Raw genomic sequence first — 21,369 nt, 5'->3', positions numbered from 1 at the left:
CTCTCTCTCTCTCTCTCTCTCTCTCTCCCCTGTGTGTGTGTGTGTGTGTGTGTGTGTGTCTCCCTTTCATTCAATTCAACTCAGTTGAGTTCTTTCAAGTGAAGTAAAGTAACCTTGTGTTTGTGTGGAGTTCTAGATCCGAGCTAAATCCTGGTGCGCTTCCGTCTTCATCGCTATGTCTTTGAACAAAGATCGACGTCAGATACACGAAAATCCAGATCTTGAGTATCACGATTTACTTGCCTTGTGTGCGGTTATGTAAGGAGTTGGAGAAAGGATCCCTAACCCTCTTCTGCATTCGCATTTGCATTCGCATGTAGCATGCATCCACTTCCGTCGACATGGAACCCTTGGAAATACCTTTCATCTTCACCCTGCAATGTTTTCACGACAAGACTATTGTAGTGGTCATACTTGCTCGCATCAGCATCAAGGCTGGTATTCTGCGACAGTAGTAAGGCTACCTAGTAACTCGGTTGGTCGGTGTTTATATCACAACAATACTTACATCCGCAGTATCCACAAGTTTAGAGGAGTTTTCATCGGCTTATGTATCTACAAGCATTAGAAGTAGTCAGTATCAGAAGTCCAAAAAGCATCCACAGGTAGAAGTTTGGCAGTTGTGCCTCACCTTTAACAGGGGGGATGTCACGTGCGCTATCACAAGACGAGAATCACATGCCAATGGAAAAGAATAGACTGAACAACTTTAGGCACTTCAAATAACAACTCAATTGAAAGAGAGTGAGAGAGAGCACATACGACGCGGAGTGGCAGAATTCCACCCCAGAGAGTACTGCCGTTGGCGCCCCTTTCGGTATTTCTTTATATTACTTGAACTCAGTACAATGGCGGTACTTGCGCTCTGCACCTTCACATTGAAGCGTGCCAGAGTCTGAGCCCTTGCACATATTTAAAGGCCCTTGGCCTTGAAAAGCAGTTACATGAAAAGTATTCAAACTCAAAAAGCAACTGGTCCAAAAGCTGTCAGCACAAAAGCAGGAAAATCCATACAGCTTTGCCACGTCAGCAAGCCAGCGCGAAATGCGGAATTCCGTACAGGATGCCATGTCATTAGCTTCTACGCTTTTTTTGTATGTGTGTGTGTGGGCTACCCCACTCTGCCAGAAGTTGCACTCCGAAGGAAGATGTCATAAACCATATAACTTTGGGCAAAAAATTTCTTGAAAGCTTCCGAAGTCCTTGGAACATGCGGCTTGGTAGCTATAGACTTCCACCACTGCATGGCATTGCATCTGAGAAAAACAGCAGCTCGAAACAAACCTTGGATCCTTCTCTTGCAAGTGATCTTTATGGCTTATGCCCTGTAAGACAAAGCGATGAAGACGGGAGCGTGCCCGATGCGCGATGAAGTAAGGGTGGGAGTTGCTAATAAGTCAGGGGTTGGAGCACGAAGATTCTTCAAATAAAATTCCAATAGCCTTTAGAAGGGCCTGTTGGCTCTGTCTGCTCTTTTTGTAGGACCAGTATGCTTTCAGAAAAGCACACGCTTGATGCTTTGATACGACTATCACGAGACGGGAACCACGTGCCAACGGAAAAGAACAGACTAAATAACTTTAAGCACTTCAAATAACAACTGAACTGAAAGAGCGAGAGAGTGCACAAGCGACACAGTGGCGGAATTCTACCCCAGAGAGTACTGGCCCCAATGTTGGCGCCCCTTTCGCTATTTATTTATATTACTTGAACTCAGTACAATGCCGGTACTCGCGCTTTGCACCTTCACATTGAAGCGTGCTAGAGACTGAGCCCTTTACATATATTTAAAGGCCCAGTCGGCTCCGTTGTTTAGTGGCTTGACACGTCAACAGTTAGTGACATGCGCACTACACTTGCGCCACGTCGACAAGCTTTTGCTATAGTCTAGCGCCAGTCATAGTTAGTAGAGGAGTTCACCTGGCACCCTTGTGAGCCTCTAGCAGGACGTGCATGTCCAGGCCGGTCATAGTTGCATACCCTCTCTTGCACAGTCAGTCCAACATGAGCATTTACCGCGTGGGAACCACCTCTTATGTGCTCACTTATTACTAAGTGACTTTTCAGCCTATTTTTTCCCATGGTCATTGGGCTGAATAGAAGCGTGGTCGACCTACATTTTAATGCCTATAAAGGCAGCCCTAGAGGGGCGCTAGAGGAGGCAGAGGAAGACCGCGGTACCTCTTCTCAGGTGTACCAGTGCTTGGGCAGCATCAGTGCAGCGTTTTCAGCCCATTGCCAGCCAGCAATTTCAACCATTAGCGTTTCCACCTTTCAGCATCCAGATACAGCCAGGCGTTAGTGGATTTCAGCCCTGAAGACCAGCGTTTTCAGATTCCAGCCGTCATCACCAGCGTTTTAAGTTTTCAGCCCATCGCCGTCCCCGGTGATACTAGATCAGCCCACAACCTCGTCGTTGTCGTAGTACCAAGCATCTCGACCAATGCACAGGTACCCCTCATTGTCGTCGTCGTCGTCGTCATCGCAGTACCCAAGCATCTAGTACCCCTTGCGTTTTGGCTTGCCTAGCTCAGCGTCGGGATCATTAGGACCTCAATGTCCTTAGTACCCAAGTACCTTTAGTACCCAAAGTACCCGCAATACCAAGCACCAGTGGTACCAAAATACCCCGCAGTACCAAGTACTCGCAGTATCAAGCATCTACGCAGTATCCTTCAATACCTCATCAATAGCATCAAGTACCCATTAGCATCTCAGAATTTAGTCTTTGTATCAGCATTTGTGCAAGAAATAAAGAAAGTACTTGCTCTGGAAACAAAGGAAGGGAGCCCTTGAGGGTGGTTGGGACCCGACATGCCTTGTCGTCTCTCTCTCTCTCTCTCTCTCTCTCTCTCTCTCTCTCTCTCTCTCTCTCTCTCTCTCTCTCTCTCTCTCTCTCTCTGTGCGTCTCTCTTTTTCATTCAGTTCAGCTCAGTTCAGTTCTTTCTAGTGAAGTAAAGTAACCTTGTGTTTGTGCGGAGTACTAGATCCGAGCTAAATCCTTAAACACTTCTGGTGCACCTGACAAGAAGAAAAAAGCTAGTGCAGATTTTAAAAGAGAGAAAATCAGCAGGAAAGAGAGAAGCAGTCCACTGATTTTTAGTGAATCAGGAAGCGAGAGAGTTTGGCGACTCAATAATAAAATAGACGGGGGCTCCACCACACAAGTAGATACGCTATTTTTTGTATAGTAGGAGACAGGAGTAAGGATGGCTTTTGGTCTTCTTATGGATGCCTTATAGCTTTTTAATTTTTGCATGCTGTAAATTTTTCCATGAGATGAGTGAATCTAAGGAGGCTTGCTCAAATATTAACTTCTGTTCAAAGTCTTCTTATATACGTTCACACATACTTATAAATAGTTCACAAGGTGCAAGCAATTTGGCAGCTGATTTTCTTTTAACTCATTGCTACAGAAAGAGGGGATGCAGATGAATGTTGTTTTAGCCTTTCAGTGCCTGTAATTATGGATCCTTGTCTGTGATGGGGATCGAGTTTGTTTGCTATCATTGTTTCTTTAGTGTGGCATTATGCTTGCAAATCTGATGTACTTCTGCTTTTCAGCCTTGGGAGAAGACGCAGAGGACCACAAGTGATTATATGCCAGTCACTCTTCGATGAATTGGATGAGAACCATATGTGACTCAAGGCAGGCAGTGCTGGTACTTTGTTGAAGACAAAATCATTTTGTTTGGATACAAGCGACTTTCAAATGGTGTTGGGTGCGAAAGCCAGAACCGGTGTTTCCTGTAAACGTCAAATACTTATATCACATAAGGATTAAAGAAGCACTGGCCGAATTACAAAAAAAAGTATTCAAAGCACTACTATCCTTGTCACAAAAGATCACACAAGGAACCAGGGCCTTACCATTGTCTCAACTTTGTCCTACAGATTAGAGATTTAATTAATAATGATAGGGTTGAAGAGGAATAGGAAAATCTCTTACTTTTGAAAATTGTTAGTGCTTACCCCACCAGCATAACACTAGTGTTGTAAATTGAAACAAACTGTGAGCAGCAATGGAGATTAGCAACTGCAGTGTTAATGGGCCATTTTTCATCTATTGTTGTCTTTTGGAATTGAGATCTACAAATGTACCATTAGTGGGCAAACCTTATGTTCTGGAGCTACGAGTGATCATGCAATGGGAGTCTTGATCTGGGGTTTTGTGTGATGCTGCTCATTATGAAACGATATCATGTAGCCACAATAGATTGGACTCTCTCTCTCTCTCTCGTGTCAGGTCTTGGTTTGAAGACTCCTCAGATGGATCTTTGAGGCCTCTTGGGGCCCTACATTGTTAAAATCTCTCTCAAGCCATACATTGTGGTCCTCTTTGATCTTCTTTGCAATGTTTGCACAAGTGCTAGATGCATGCATTATAGTCCTCTTTGGATACATGAAATGCTTTTCGAGACTAATGTGTAAATGGCATAGAAGCCAGCCCCTCCATTGAGGCCACAATTGAAATGATGGCAAATCGTGCTGTCACGAAAGTGGAGGAGGTAGAGATGAAGAAAGCGACCGCACGCATCTCTTCAATAGTGGAGAAGTATATCATTTGAGCTCCAATAGCGACACCTCTGACAATAGGACTCACTCAAGGTTTGCATTGAAGGGCTCCTCACGACATTGGACTTGACTCTTGAGCGACCTCTACATGTCTATGATGGTCATCCAACATACTTTTCCACAAATATGACTCAATGCCAGCAACGTGCCAAGCATTAGCACCAAGAGCGACGACTAGCACGAGTGCATCTCGGTTGGTCACGCCCTTCTTCATTTTAAGAATAGCGAAGACCACCTTTGCCTTTGTCTGCGTCAACAATCTTGCCTCCTCAAGGATACCAAGGTATGGATTACGGAAGAGCTTACCCTCTTACAACTCGCAAACAAAGGGGAGAGAACTCATGGATCACCCAATCTTGTAGACCCTTGGGTCCCCTTGCTAATTGTATCAACCATTCGTCCTCTCCTTTATGAGAGAGGAGACATTGTTTGTATGCCTTTTTCGGTCCCATGGGTCACATGCGACCTCTGAGAACAATTATGGATCTCTCTCTCTCTCTCTCTCTCTCTCTCTCTCTCTCTCTCTCTCTCTCTCTCATGGCCTTATATCAAAATGAACATCTCAAGGGCATAGTCCTCAAGATTAAACGTACAAAATAGGTCGACCACCACATAAGTGTGATCACAAAATCCATACAATATACATCAAGTAGTAAGACTATCTCTTGGTTCTCAACCAGTCAAATCTCCCAACACACACTTTTGTCAAGACCTAGAGTTGGAAATTTCTCCTCATGTTGCGTCGAGCACACCAATAGGAATATCTCCTCTATCCAAACCGCATTATGGCACGATATCCCTAGGAGCCTTCTCTCTCTCTCTCTCTCTCTCTCTCTCTCTCTCTCCCTCCCCACACAAATTCCTCTCCCAAAATCTCTATTGCGATGCTCATTTTCACAAATTTGGAGCAACATTGAGAGTCACTTATCAACGCCACACACCCCACATCACACACACACACAAAGAAGAGAATATTCTTTTCTCAAAGGCATAATCCTCAAGATCAAATATACAAAATATGCCGACCACCATGGTAGATCTCTTTTGATAATAATCTTGTCTTCCTTACCTCTTCCTATTGCTATTTTCCAAGAGCTACCTTTTCTTTGAACCGCAAAACACATTTGGTTTTTTTGTCGTTCAACATTTCTACTTCCTTTTTAGCTTGTAAGCCTACTTCAGCCTTAGGGCCTATTCTTTAAATTGTAGTGCGTCTGTCTAGCTTGCTTAGAGCTTTCTTAGTCAGATTTTTGAAGAGAGGGTCTTTGAAAATGTGTTCCCTTGTGTGACTATCTTCTTCTTTGTTCCTTTGGGTTCGGAATTGGGTAAAAGCATGTAATGGAATCGTGTCCATGGATACATACTATGAAAGCATGTCGTCATGTTTTTTATACAAGTCTGTATTGATTTTCATCATGTTATATACCAATGGATAGCTCTTTAAGTGTATAATTTCAAAATGATAGCTCCACCAGATTTTACAATATATTGTGTAAATTGAGCCATGGTCCCATTTCCATGCCATATATGTTATTTGATAGCAAATATAGCTTTCCATCATTACATGCTTTTACCCAATCACCCCCCTTAGTTTTTGTGAGTTTAATGGGATAGCAATATGTGATCCAAAAAGCTCTACAAAGTGTCTACCTTCATTTTGACTAAAGAGGAGACCCATACGGCTTGATGGGAGTAGTATCACCTATCAAGATGTTAGGAATTTTATGCATATTGAAGGCTTGTGTAAGTTAAGCCTAATGTGCTATTCCACGTCCCAATCAACCACAAGTCCACCAATGCCCACTTCTACACAGGCTTTGACATTTCAATCTTCACTTTGTCAAACCTTGTTAGTAGACATGAGGAGTCGGATTTGCCTTTTCTACTCTCCATCATGTTGAAGTTTCCTATGAGGCACCAATCATCATCAACAAGAGAGTCTCAAAGATACACCACAATTTGGCTCTATTCTTGGCATAGTAGGGGTAATGATGATTGGCTTCCGTATCCAGTTAAATTAACCCTATTACTCTCCTAGAAGCATGGTTCAGGACCACCTCTGGCTCAAGGTCTCTATCCACAATGGTCAGGATGCTTTATAACCATTTTTTACCTCTTTATAAAACAACAAGTTCTTTTTGACGTGCACTTCCTTCTACTGGAGGCATCTAGGTGTTGCTCTTAAATAGACTAGCAGTTGACTCTCTAGCTTTCCTTATCACATCCTAAAATAGGGCATGTTTTTTGCAAGTTTTGATGCCCTTCATGTTCTGACTGAATAGAGACGTCTTCCATCATTGAGAGAGTGGTACAAACTCCTCCACCTTGAGTACTTGAATTTGGGAGTACCATCTTTGTTGACATGAGGTTCTCGGGGTTGGTATCTCGAAGCACATCGACTCACAAGAATAGCATACCATGCTATCAGCATGGCAGACAATTTTCCACCACCTAGCCATCTCCTTGAACCACAAGGTCAGCAAAAAGAGTTTACGAATCCGATGAAGACTCTGCTAAAAGCTCACACGAAGCACATAGAAGCGAAAGCTTAGACAACAAGGAAAGAAGAGCCCAGATTGAAGAACTAAAGAGAAAATCAGTGGCCGCACACTAAGAAGAGCCTCAACAGAAAAAGGTAAGGTTTGAAAGAGAGAAGCACACTTATGAAAGAATCCACCAACCTGCAGGACAGGACCCTGAAAAGTGGGTACCAAAAGAGATAAAGGGACCTAGAACAAAGAACCCTGCAAGGAAAGAGGCAGAGGACCCCACTAAATTTCTGGAAATAATGTATGCAGAAGTAGAAGCCCTCAAACTAAAAGAAGCTCAAGAAACCGAAAGAAACGCAAAGGAAGATGTGGCGGAGCAGCAAAGACAAGCTGAAGCGGCCCAACAAAGTGAAGCCCATCACGAACAGGGTGAGATGTCTCCCAGACCATCATCACCATATACAGAACAACAAGAGCACCCCATGCCAAGCCCCCCACCTTCACCAGCACTTAGACCCGCTGAGGGAGAGCAAACCAAGGAAAAGGAGCCTGAACCGCAAGAAGTAGCAGGATTTGAACAATGGACATCAACTACTTTTGAGCAAGCCAAAGCAAGAGAGCCAGAACCACAAAGAGCAGCAAGTCCTGCACCACAAGAGACTGCTAGTTTTGAGCAACCAAAGGCACAAGAAATAGAAACCACACCGTCTATAACCACCCAACAGGAAATGTCAGAGGCATCCACAAGACTCAAGAAGACAAAGCAACCAAAGCAACCACAACCCCACCCAAGGAGCGACACACAGAGATTGTTGAAACATCTAGGTAGCCGGCAGATCATGAAGATTGACAGACAAATGATGAGGTTATTCTACAAATCAACGGACATGCCAAGCAAATGCAAGAGATGACAGAGAAAATGTGAATAGCCGCACTGCTAAGGCTAGAGAGCTGGAGATGGTTATCGATGCTCTCCAAGGAGAGCTAGAGGACAAAATGACTGTCATCACAGATCTGCAAAGACAAATCCAAGAGCTGAGAGCTGAAGCTAAACAACACCAGCTAGCCACAGAGAAACAGCAAAAGGTAATGGAGGAATTAGGTAAACTTCTCACAAAGTTAACAGATGCCTGTAAGACAAAAGACAAACGACTAGCAAAGGTTACCAATAAACTGTTAACTACAACTCTGTTAGTTCAAAAGATCTAAGTGCTACTTGATGTAGCAAATGCTTCATTGCAACACTCAGAGCAAAGGATCAATGATCAGGCAACCTTCTTGCGACGACAGATAAGAGAAAATCCCGTAGTTGCCTTAATCAAAGGTACAGACAAAGTATATAAAGCACTGGAAAAGAAGAATAAAGATCTTGAGCTAGAGAGGTCACAACGAAGAGACCTTGCATTGATGCGGGTACAAAGAGAGGAACAACTGCTCAAGGAGATAGCATAGCTCAAGAGAGTTAATCAGCAGCAGCTGCAAGATGGACAACAAGAGATGCAAGAAGAAGCAGGTACATCTGAGCAACCAAACATTGAAATTCCCTCACTCTCTTTTGTTGAGATGGAAACACAGCCGACAGAAGGACTAGGAGGAGAAGAAGACTTTCGAGTACCAATAACAGATGCCGATCAACTGCCAATGGTCCAACTATCAAAAGCTTAAGAAGATGCACTTAAGGAGTAGGTTCCTCAAGAGACAAATGAACAATGGAAAGCAGCGATTGATTGAGAGTTGAGAGTTCTCCATTCAGTCAATGTTACTCAACTCACTCCCAACCAAATCAATGCACAATGGCATCAACAATCACTGCCATATCCCTTGATCAAGGTAGAGCTGCTACAGGTTAAGGAAAGATTATATAAAGACATGCAGGCAGAAGGCACAGAAGAAGTCCACCCCAAGTGGAGAAAGAGTTGGCTGAACAAGAATCCTAGATCCTTGATTCTGTTCACAAGAGCACCTGCATCACTTCAGAAAGACCCAACTTTTTGTCATGTACCAAGAGTAAGGACGTGGCAAGCACATGAAGCAATGACAAAGAAGCGGCCTACATGGCTGAATTATCCGAGATTGCGAGCTCCAGTAAAGGGAATGCTCACAGAGGAATACTTGGTGAAAACCCTAACGGGCGCCATGTCATTCTTCAAAAGTCTCCCTGATCTCTCATGTGCTATGCTCTACAAAATTTGTTGAATGCTGCTCACATGCATTGAAGCTTTTCATGAGGCAGAGCAAGCAGGAGCACCGTGGATGTCGTTCCTCGAGGGAAATAAAGTTCTTTGCTATGACCTCATCGGCCAACCTTCCGAAGAAGTCCTTTATGGTTCTATGCCTGCTGCATGTTCTTGCCATCTCACAACATGTTGATGTTTGAGGAAGCGTTCTATACAAGATTTTTCACTTAGCGAACAAAAAAATTTGGGCCAATGATCAGAAACCTAACCTCTACATTCATAGGCTACTCAACCATCGAGCTCAAGAACACAGTCACCATGCACATCTTAGCATTTCTCGTTATGCCACACTGATAAAAACTATGTATATTAACTAATCTTCATTTTTGTCAAAGCATGTGTTGCATTGCTTTCATGGCTTCTTTAGGTGCTCGTCAATGTGGGAGTTTTATTGGCTCAATAATTTGTACCATTGTGCAAGACGATAGCAGTTCTTTACTTGCTATCATGACTAAAATTTATTTATGTGGGTGAAAATGCAGCTAAGTTCATGCAGTTTACACAAGGTATCAAGCAAACATATGGCTTCTCAGACACATCATTGGAATGGGAAGATCATGGGTTTCAAGAAAAATCAAGATGGCAAGCGTCTACCAAAGGTACAATTTGATGCTTGACATGTCTTTGCCTCAACCTAGGTTTCTTGCAAATTGTACATGTTCTGCTTCTATTTAAGTGTTTTGAATTGTACCATTTATTCTTTTACCTCTTGGATTGCTTCAATATATGCATAATTTGGTGTGTTTTCCTTTCATATATTTTTCCATCTAGCCTTGCAGAGTGGGAGTCATTGGAATATTTTACAGGCGGCTTGAAGCTATTTATGCGGACCTTGGCAAGTTTTTATATGCAGAGTGAATATCTTGAGAGCTTCCCTCACAAGAGAGATTCCTCTATGGCCACGTGTATGCCACATCAAATGCTCTATTATTGGTGAAAATTGGTATGCAAATACCATATTGCAAAGCAAGGCTTGTCAATGAAATTTCCATACAAAAAATGGAAGCAAACAATGGGAGTATGCGAGGCGCTCGACTCCAATATTTTTTTTCAAGAGATTGTGGACCTTCAAATATTTCCCCACACTAATATTGTTCCCAAAAGTTGTGTCAATGATGACTGGCACATTGGCAATTTTTGCAAGTACCTCAATCCATGAATAATATTCTTTTTTTAGGTCTAGAAAAGAGTCATTTCCGTGATGTATAATCGTACAAGCTCAAACACAGGGTCTTATCTTAATGAAAATTTTGTTTTACATCCAACTCTGTGTATAACTATTGATTGTAAAGTTTAATTTAAGTTCTTTTAATCTTTCATTCAATTTTATAAGTGTGATTATTTTGGTATTTCATGAATTTTTTGAGTTTTGAGCATTTCAACATTAAAAGTAATTAAGTTTTAGAAAATGGCATCCAAGAGTTGTATTGTTGTGCAAGTGCACGTTTAGTTCTCTATTTATCTTCTCCACAAAAAAATAATTTGTGGTCCCCATTTTCCCTTGGAGAAGAGACAAAGATTCAAAAGAGTGTGTTGCGTTCAGGACTTGTTGGGTCCATCAAAGTATGGGGTTTTTTTTGCACCATGATCAAGTTGCATGCCTCATTTTCGGAGTGGAAATTTGGACTTTTTCATGCAAGGCCATGTTTCGGGGAAAAATTATGACCAAATCAGGCATCTTTTGCACCAAAGAACCGCGTCAAGGGTGTTTCCGGACCTAAATTTGTTCAAGTTATCAACTGTTTAGTGTCCACAGACTTAGTTTTCAAGAATCTTGCTTAAGTCTCAATTTTGTGATCCAAATTTCACCAAAATTGATTTGTGTGGTCTACTGGATATGTTTGACCTTTGTTGGAATTAGGGTTGTAAGGAAACGCACACAACTTGGAGAAGACGAAGGAAGCTCAAGGCACACAATAGAGAGTGTGTTACTTAATGTGCAATGGAAAGATAGATAGCCCTAGAGTGATGGGCGTATATACAATGCATGACAAGAATCCAGCGAGTGATTTTTAGTTTTCCGGCAACAATGAGCTTCGGAATATTCTCTTTTGCTGAAATATATTGACCAGATTGTGGTAAAAAAAATTGGAGTTTTCCATGCGAGGCCACGTTTCGGGGGTAGATTAGGTATGTAGTATAGTTGTGAAGCTTCTACAATATTGAGCTCAATAAAGATTGATGGAATTCAATGCTCATTTAGGCTTAGTAATAAATTGCAACTTATTGCATAAACTTCTATTTTTTTTAAATCCATTTTTGGGTCCTTTGAAATCAAATAAAAGTCTTATCATGTTTTTAACGTATTAAAACTATACTTCCATGAATATTTCATATGTATATAGAAGTTATGGTCAAATTATCAAAATCTACCATGACCTGAGTGGTCTAAGCCACTAACTTGATCCAAGGAACTTTTGTGCATATGTCCTAAAGTCCACCACTTACCCCACCATTCTACCATTTGGTCAAAGATTCATTAAGTTTTAAGTACTTACTTAAACTTTCAAATAAGAGGCCCTCCTATATCCCATTCTCTTCCTAATTTCTATAAAGGTTAATTGTATGATTAGCAACTATATGTTTCATGTTCACATTTCAGATTTACATGTCCTTTATTTAAAAGTACAAAAAATGAGCTTTCCTTCGTTTTATGGTGCCTTGTGACCATCCTTTCACTAGCCACTATTGATATCCAATTATGTACAAGAACGTGTCAACTACAAACATTCTTGGCTAACCTAGTTCTCGACACAATTTTTTGTGGGGCCAGAAAATGAGGGAAACAATAGTATTTCAAGACAAGTGCACACAATTAACTTTAATGACAACATTAAGTAACTTCAAAACAATGACAAAGTTTACTGCAAGTAAAGAGATGACACAATAAGATGGTGAAGTTTGTATTGCATTAATCATTTACATGAGCCCACTGGCTTAGCATATGAGTTGTGTACTTCAGTGTTCCGTAAATGAGAACAAATCTAGACTCTTTCTCTCTCACTACCACTCTATTGCTCCGTCTTTTGGCCCCTTCATCTTGCCTTCCATTTGCAACACCTTTCTTTGTAGCTGTAAGTTCAGCAGACACTTTCAACCGATTCTTGGTTGTTGAGATTTGGTTCCACACTTGAATGTCCATCTTGGCTTGGTTAGTTCTTGGTCTGCAATTGAGCCACAATGTGACTGATTACATCTCCCTAGGGCAAGAAATTCCACGTTATTAACTTTTGCGATAAACCTTCTACATATAAAATATGAACACATAAACACATAGATCTACAATATCAGAAGCTAAATACAATGTGAGTTTCTTAAATCCATAGTTGAATTTGATTGCAATATAACATTCAAAACTTTACCTCTTCCAAGAGAAAGTATTTGAACATTGTTGACTTTAGACCAACCCATATTGTGGCCTACAGTGCTAAAATGCATTGGAGTCAAGTTTTCCAACCATTGACTAGCAGCTTTCAAATAAATCTTTTGGAGGCACCAGTACCAGTTTTCAATGTTTTTGAATATAGGAGAATCTGCTAAAACAAGAGATGATTAATAAAGAATACTTCTAATTTCAAAGAAAAAAGAGCTCCAATAAGTTATTCATGGAAAAAATACACTAACCACACATGCTTTGCAGGAACTGACACTTACGTTAGGATCCTTTCCAACATTGAAAACTTGTGACCCTTCATAAGCCTTACATACACCCCTTGCATTCTGCTACATTGGCACCATGTATAGTAGATCTCTACAGCATTGTAATCCTTTGCCGGGTAGCCATGAGCAAGTACACTCTTGCTAGAAATTACTTGCATAGTGCATAATTCACACACACACATACACACGGTAAAGAAGGAGATGTTGCAACAACTGTGAAAAGGTTTTTGAAAAGAGATAGGGAGCTAGAGTATGAAAGTTGATGTTGCACAGCAAGAAAGAGGTTAAGGAACTCAAAAAAGAGATGAAAGCTTGGGAAGAGAGCAAAAGTGGATTGGGAACCTGGAGCTATGGAGATAGAAATTGCAGATTTAGAATGAGATGTTGGAGTTATGGAGAAAGAGGTTGTAGATCTAAAAGAGAAGATGTTGGAGCTATGGAGAAAGAGGTTGCAGATCTGGGAGGAAATGTTGGAGCTGTGGAGAAAGAGGTTACAGATCTAGAAGGAGATGTTGTAGCTATGGAGAAAGAGGTGGAGGTTTACAAGGAGATGATGTAGCTATAGAGGAAGAGGTTGCAGGTTTAGAAGGAGATGTTGTAGCTATGGAGGAGGAGGTTGCAAATCTAGAAAGGGATGTTACAGAGGTAGAATGATGTATGGTAGGCTACTTTACAAAAAGATGCCCTAGCATCAAAAGAGGAGGAGAGACAGATGTCGGGGCATTTTAGAGAGAGAGTGGGGATAAAGATTGCATATCTGCACTTTTCAGCAGCTGAGGGGAGAGAAAGAGAGCTTGGGAAACTTTTGGAGGGGGAGAAACAAGAAGAGAGAGAAGACAAAGAGGGGACAAGAGAGGGAAACTTTTAATATTTGAACATTGAAAAGTTGCTTTTGGGGGGAGAATAACTCCAACCAGATCTAGTAAAATCTGCATATATTCTCCAAGGAAATAAGCAAAAGTATTTTTATATAGGCATGTCTAGGCTATCTACCCCACCATTCTAGCCCTTGGTCAAAGCTTGATTAAGTTTTAAATATTTCCTTAACCTACCAAATAAAGAGGCCCTCATATACCCCATTCCCTTCCTAATATAGTAAATGTTGAGGTTGGCTTGATGAACATAATTCCACCTAAGTTTGGCACCTTTTCTGGTGCATGCTTTAAATGCAATGGATTTGAAAACTTCACAAGGGCTTGCCCAAGTGTTCCAGGTATGGCTTTTGATTGCAATAATGGAGAGAAAACAACAACATAACAAATATCAAAGTTGTAAAACCAATTCAAAAAGGAACATGCGTAGCCAGAGAAGCGTGGCAAGTCAATAGCAACCAAGAAGATCCACATGGCATGTAATCACAAGAGAAAATAGATCTTTGCGAGTCCCAAATAGTGGAGAAAAGGCTGCCCCCAACTTTCACTTCACGTCCTCCCTTATTCAGAAGGCAGCATCCTAAATGATTTAGAAGATAATTCTTATGCCCACTTCACTAAGGGAGAGGAAGGATGACAAAAACACCTCCAATATCTCATGCAAACACTTTAAATCTCATGCAAGGGAAGTTGGACAACTAAAGGAAAACCTACATGATAACCCAAAAACTCCATTTCTATATGAGAACCTCTTCCTCAGGTGCCCTCAGGTAAGTGATCTTGCCCTCTTTCTTGGTACCCTTCAGCGTGGATAGCACATATTGTGCGTGATCAATGGGTTGCCTGTGTTAAGTATGGAGCCTGATTTTACCTTGTAATCTTCTGTGGTAAAAGCGCACATTTGTAAGGCCCCCATTATGAGGAGAAGCCATCGTGCGTGAAGGAAAATCACTCGTCGAAAACCAAAATTTTCACAGCCAAACATCAGGGACAACTTTAGGGGAATATTCCTTTTTTTTCCCTCGTCGGAATATTCCTTTTTTGCCGGAATATTATGGCCGGACGGCGGTCGAAAAGTGGTCGGAAAACAACCGGTTGGTTGGCCGGTCGCCGGTAGTCAATGGTCGGTGGCCGGGGGTCGGAAATCAATGGCCAATGGCCGGTGGCCGAATTCAAAAGCGGACTTGTCTTCTCCAGGGCAGCCACACATGGGCGGATTGAAGGGTCCAATTTGGACTTATCTACACAAGGGCAGCTACACATGGTTGCCTCTCATGAGAGAGGGCAGCCCTTTTGCCCTATAAAATGAGACCATTTCTACATACATTTCATAGTGTGAAGTTGATGCAACAAGGTGAGTGTGAGGTGGTGAGAGTGAAGCAAGGCGGGAGCTCCATTAAGGGTATAATCCCTTTGTAAACTACTTCTTGTTTTGAAGTACTAAAGCCATTGAGTGGCTGCTTTCCCGTGGACGTAGCCCACATTGGGTGAACCACGTATATCCTGTGTACTCTCTGTCTCTCTCTCTCTCTCTCTCTCTCTCTCTCTCTCTCTCTCTCTCTCTCTCTCTCTCTACTCTATAATCTCGTGTATGTAAATTTGTCTCTCTCCATTAAGTAATCTACTCAATTATCTATATAGCTACGTCTTATTTCCTAACAGCCTGGTTGTCGATTTCAACACTTGTGTGAAGGCAGTCGCAACTACGTGATTGGGTGTTGTGTACCTTGGCGGTCTCTTTGCTAGAAAATGGAAGTGTTGGTGATACAACCGTGCTACTTCTTCCACTTGTTTCTGAATGAGATCAGTAAATGTTGTTGCAACAGTCTCCTTGGTGAAGGTATTTTTTGTCTTTCTGTCTCTGGCCCTCATTGTCATCCCCTCTATTGGCAACTTGACAGCCTCGGCCACAATTTCTTTTGTTATTATCACTTCTACCTTCTGCCCTTGTTGGTCAGTTATTTGTGTTGATCCGTCTTCCTTGATTGTAGACAAGAGCTCATAGGCTTTCTAGAAGTCTACTCCACACGGTTCTTGGTCGTAGAATTCTCTGAGTCCGAGCCTTCTATTGGCTTCTTTTGTGTCAGGCTTTGCCGCGACACATAGATTTATTTTGGCAAGAGCTGCAGCTCTACATGGTGTCCCTCTTCACTTTTAAACCTGCCAATTGTGGTGTTGTTCTCTTCAAGCTGCTCTTTGGACAGATATGTTGCCTTGGTTGTCTTTACTGAACTGGTGTCCAGTTGGTAGGGTGGCAGCTCTTGCAGCTTCTCTTTTTGGGATACCCTCTTCTTAGCCTTCTCCACAACTTGCATTGCTCCTATTAAGTGAATAGAGTGCCAAAGTTAGAATATTTGGCAGATTTCGCTCTGAAATGTCCTTCAGTCTAAATTGCTGACAAATTGAGTCCAATTTGCTTCAAATCAATTTTTGAACATGCATAGATGCATAAATACATGTAAAGATCAAAATCATAAAGTCCAAGCAAAAATTTGCAACAAAAGTAAATAATCGCTATTAGTTACAGCTGATGAATTTTTTCAAATTTTTGCAATTTTGGCATCGTAAGGTTGAAATACATATCAATTAGGTACTCTGATTGAAATATGGGTTCATTTGAGTGCACAGGGTGAAAATGGTGCCACATTTAGGCTTTCATCCTCTGAAACAGTAGATTTAAAGGGATTTTGAGATTTTGAGCTCCAAATTTGTTCAATCTTGGTTAGTGGGCTTAGGACATCATGTGCTTTGGATCCATGAAGGCAAAGTTGCAATTTTTCCCCATCTTGGCAAAAAAGTAAATAATCGCGATTATTAACTTTTTCATCAAAATGAACATTTTTTTGATGAAAATTGGTTCTAGGCATGATGTAGACCCTGTGTATGAGATATGAGGTGATTTGGATCAAAAAATGTGATTGATAACTCAAAATCTGCATTGGAAGGACTTCTTTGCGTTTTTTGACAATTTTCTAAGTTATCATTGATCATTTTGGCTCATACTTGAAATGTGGCATGTAATAGGTGTGCACAAGTGATAGTGAGGTGATGATACCATTTTCAAGCCAAAAAATTACAAAAGTAAATAATCGCGATTATTTACACCAGTCAACTTTTTTTGCAAAACTTGAAAATTTTGATCTAAACATATTCAATACACCTAAAACAAGTCCTAAATTGAATTTGGTAAAGTTTAGTCTTGCCGGAATCACTTCGTGCTTTGTCGACTCTGAAATCACCGAATTTTGTGACTACAAGGCCTGTGGAGTTGGTTAGTCACTTTTGAGGCTATGGACTTATCCGCTACATAGTCCTGAAGCAACTCATCCATTTTTGGCCCATTTCGAGTCAGTTTGACTTCGTATGCTAAACTTGACGCTTTGTAGCCTTCGAGCAGTTTTCTGCTTTCCGAGGGCTTGCCTTGATTGACTTTATGAAACCAACATATACATTGTATATAGACCTAGTCTATAAGCTGTCTGTGGAGTCAGAATCCAATTCTGGCATCTGCCAAAAACCTAGCTTTTCTACTTGGGACCCTCTCGACCCCTATCGAATGGTCAATTGTTGATATAGAAGTGTTCTATTATGTAGGGGTATGCTACAGTTTAAGTCTCGTCCGATTTGGTTGAGCTGGCAGGCCGCTATGGTCAATTTTTGGTCGTAGGACTTCATGCACTGCTCTGATTCTAGGGTTTTTTTTCTGGGGTTTAGACTAGCTACCGGCCGTACTGAATGGATCATTGATAAGTATAGAACTTACCCCTCATATCTCGTGTGAGACGGGCGCTGTAAACGGCAGGCTATGGACTCCGAAAAATGTGCGCGAAGAAGTTTGAAAGCTCTTTCTCCAAAGGCGATAAGTGGAAATGAGGTGATTTTAAACTACCCTGGATATCTATACTCAGCCTTCCCGAACCATTTTTCCCCAAATTTCCCTGTTATTCCTACTAGGCCGTGAAATCTGTGTTAGACTCAAAAATTTCTCCAATCGGACTCCTGTAGCTCATTCTACAAGAATTTTGCAAAAGTAGGCCTGGTCGTTTAATTTAAGCTTCCCGCTTCCATCTGCCAATTTGAATGAATTTTTTTGTGCATGTTCGCCTTGTCCTTCTGATCATCAATGTATATTTAATTTTTCCATATGAGCTCATTTCCTATTTATTATTAATTTTTGACATGTTTATTGAAAAATCAAGGAAAATAACAAAATACACTAAAAAAGCAAAGTGAAAATCCAATAATTAAGAAAATGCATAAAAAAACATCGCTATTTTTTGTTGGATTTCTCCATTTTTAAGTCTCAATATTAAGAAAAATGATGAAAAATAACCAAAAAATACTATTTTTTGATGATTTTCTGATAGTATATACACTATTTACACTCATCGGAGAGATATTATCAGTTAAATTTTCCGTATTCATGATTTGTAAGGGCATTTATTAGGTAATTTTACAAAAAATCACACGTTAACATCAAACTTTTTTCTCCCTCTTCAAACATTGCCCTTAATTACTTAGTTCCCTTCCACCCCTCCTAGATGGCGTACTTCGGGGCGACTGTGTGCATGGGTTGAACAATCGTGTCTATGCATAGCTTTGGTTGGCTCTACCATGCTTTAAAGATCAATACAATTAAAACCATTATGTTGTGCAAGAGTTGGGTCTTGAGTAATTAACTCAAGGGTTTTTGATGTCGAGGTTTTCTTTTGCTGTCTTCCAAAGAGCAAATCTTGTAGCTTGTGTGCTCTTTGCTTGATTGTACCATCAGGATGCTCTAGTACACTAATTTCGTGAGCTGTTGGTATCAATAGTGACTGTTGTCGAGCTTTTACTCTCCATTGATATCTTGGTTTGCTTTGGTCAGAATGGTGTGGTGGAGTCTCCTAAGACCTAACTCTCCATTGCTTGATCGGTTTTAGAGTTTGCGGAGAAGATAAGTGCTCCTTTTTCTTCCAAATCCATTTTGTTTAAGATTCCCTATTTGGAGATGCTCCTCTTTGTGTTTTGAACCTTGGAACCGTCTTTGGTACTGTCGATGATGTTTTGGGCACAAAATTTGAATCGGCTTATCCTTAAGCTGTGCTTTTGGTAGCCAAATTTGCCTCACCCCTTGCATGCTACTTGTAGCATTTGCCTGTTGATGGAGAAGATTGACTGCTTCATGGTTTGCTCTGTTGGTAACCTACTTTCCATTCCTCCTTGCTTGGTGCAATTGGAACAATGAGTTGTCCGCCTTTAGGTGATAGCTTGAGCTGATTGGTATCCCAATCTGGTACTGCCTTGTAAGTCCGCATCCATGGGATTTCAAGAACCATTGTCTTAGTCATGTGTTCATCTGGTAAGCATACAAACTGATGAGGACATGAACACCCATGTACTATCACATTTAAGTTGACTACTCCCAATGTTGGTGTTGGGTTCTTGTTGCATCCTTTAATAGTCGATATTCCTTCTGTCAAAGATTGACTTGTTGCTTTCTTGTACGTGGAATAAATGACTGCGTTTACTCAAGATGCTATATTGACCAATGCATTTGTGTTATGATTGTTTAGCTGTACTTTTATGCGAAGGTCTATTCCATCTAACCATTCATCATCTGTTGACACTGCATCTTTCTGTAATTCCCATTGTCGGTCATCTTGTTTCAGAGTGTTGATGGGAATAGGTACTTGCTGATTCTTGAGAGCAGCTTTCCTTTTGAGTACTCGAAGCCGAACTTCTTCTTAGGCTTCATCAATAACCTGCTGTCGTTTTATCTTTCTTTGCTTAGCTGCATGCATCCTTTCTAGCAATTCATTGGTTAGTGGAAAATTGTACTTCTTTAAACGACATCCACTAATCCAATTAGCCATTGGTTCACCATCTAGGGTGGACAACTTAACTTCTCCACTTAAAGATATGTCTTCAATGAAAAACGGTCCGTTTCCCTTTTTCTTAAACTTGGGAATGTGTTGCTTAAGGGAATAGACTAAAACTAAGTCCTCTTTTTTGAAAATTTTTGTTATTAGATGGGAATCAAAAAATTGTTTTTGTTTCTGCTTTTGTGCATAGATGTGAGCTACAACAGTTAGCCTTTGCTCATCAAGCTTTTCTAAATCTTCAAGTCTCTATAACAATTCATGTCCAGTCCACTCAAGATCCTTAGCTACCCTTAGTGTCAGCAATAGAAATTCTATTGGCACTATGGCATCAAGACCATAAACAAGGTTAAAGGGTGTAGCATTTAAAGTTGTTTTGAATGAAACTCGATAAGCCCATAGAGCAGCATGGAGATTCATTTCCCAATCTCTCCTTCTTGAACTAACCACTTTAGTCAATACCGAACTAAGAATTTTATTCATATGCTCAGCTTGTCCATTTACTTGTGGTTGATAGGGAGTTGATTTGTTATGGATGACCATAAACTCATTAAGCAAATACTCAATTACCTCATTGAGGAAATGAGTTACCCTATCACTGAAAATTTCTATTGGTAGTCCATATCTTGTGAACACGTACTCATATAAAAATGCGGTTGTGGTTCTAGCATCATTCTTTTGAGTTGCTTTAGCCTTGGTCCACTTGGTCAAATAGTCCGTAGTAGCTACAATGATATATTGAGCTTGGGTTCTATAAGCGGGTGGCTATATTGGCCCAACAAAATCTATACCTCATTTTGCAAAAGCTATAGCCCCCATCATTGGTCTTAAGGACATGCTATCTACATGGGTTGGCATTTTTGCTTGTTGACAAGCATCACACCTTCGAACATATTCTTTGGTATCTGCAAAAAGTGTTGGCCACCATATGTGTGCCATTAAGATTGCTCTTGCGATGCTCTCACTAGAGAAGTGACCTCCAACTAATCCATCATGTGCTTGTTCTATAATGGGAATATATTCGTCTTCATTTGCACAAAGACGTAGATGTTGATCCTTACCTCTCCGATACAATTGGTTTCCAATAAGAGCATAGTCTCTTGCTTCCACTTCAATTACTCTTTGACAGCACTTACTCATATCCTCAGGAAATGTTCGGCTTGATAAGTAAGTAGCTAGATAGTTACTCCACTTAGGAATAAGCGACATTTGGAACAATGTCACGTGAGGTATGGGTGCTTGTTTTTTACATTGAGGACAATTATTCACAAAAGAATGAACATCACTCCTCATAATTGGCCAAAATACTCCAAGTCTCAAGATCCGTCTCATAGTTTGGTCTTTCGCAAAGTGAAGTCCTACTATGGTAATATGTGCTTGACTCGGGTATTGGGTTTTCTCATCAAGATGATTAATGCATAAAAGCAATATTCCATCACGGTTTCTTTTGTATAGCCTGCCTGCTAGTAGTTGATGCATAGCCAAGTGCTCAATTAATCTGATTGTAATAGGAAGTGGTATTTCCGGATCCACTTGAGCTAAGGTCATCAATGATACCATGCTTTTTGACCATCGAGGTATCATTTCCATGGAGAACAGATATGCATCTGATAGATCATCATCTACTCCTTTAGGTGGTTCTCCTGAAAAAATCCTTGACAAATGATCTGCTCTT

At 40.9% G+C, this 21,369-nt stretch overlaps 1 protein-coding gene and 1 pseudogene across 1 annotated transcript in view; both read left to right on the top strand.

Moving 5' to 3' along the window:
* The window catches only part of LOC147463761 (peroxisomal membrane protein PEX14-like), a 91,794-nt gene extending 87,730 nt beyond the window's left edge, over positions 1–4,064 (top strand). Inside the window, exon 7 of the mRNA XM_086490706.1 lies at positions 3,565–4,064. Coding sequence (XP_086346832.1) covers positions 3,565–3,621 — 57 coding nt within the window. The 3' untranslated portion in view covers positions 3,622–4,064. The remainder of the gene's footprint in view (positions 1–3,564) is intronic.
* A 9,333-nt stretch (positions 4,065–13,397) lies between these two features.
* On the top strand, positions 13,398–13,615 carry LOC147463760 (uncharacterized; annotated as a pseudogene).
* The last annotated feature ends 7,754 nt before the right edge of the window (positions 13,616–21,369 follow it).

Source organism: Adiantum capillus-veneris, chromosome 2 (genome assembly GCF_014529385.1).
Source record: "Adiantum capillus-veneris isolate H3 chromosome 2, ASM1452938v2, whole genome shotgun sequence".
NCBI lineage: Eukaryota > Viridiplantae > Streptophyta > Polypodiopsida > Polypodiales > Pteridaceae > Adiantum > Adiantum capillus-veneris.
Note: the sequence above shows the minus strand (reverse complement) of the source record. Positions and strands in the feature narration are given on the sequence as shown.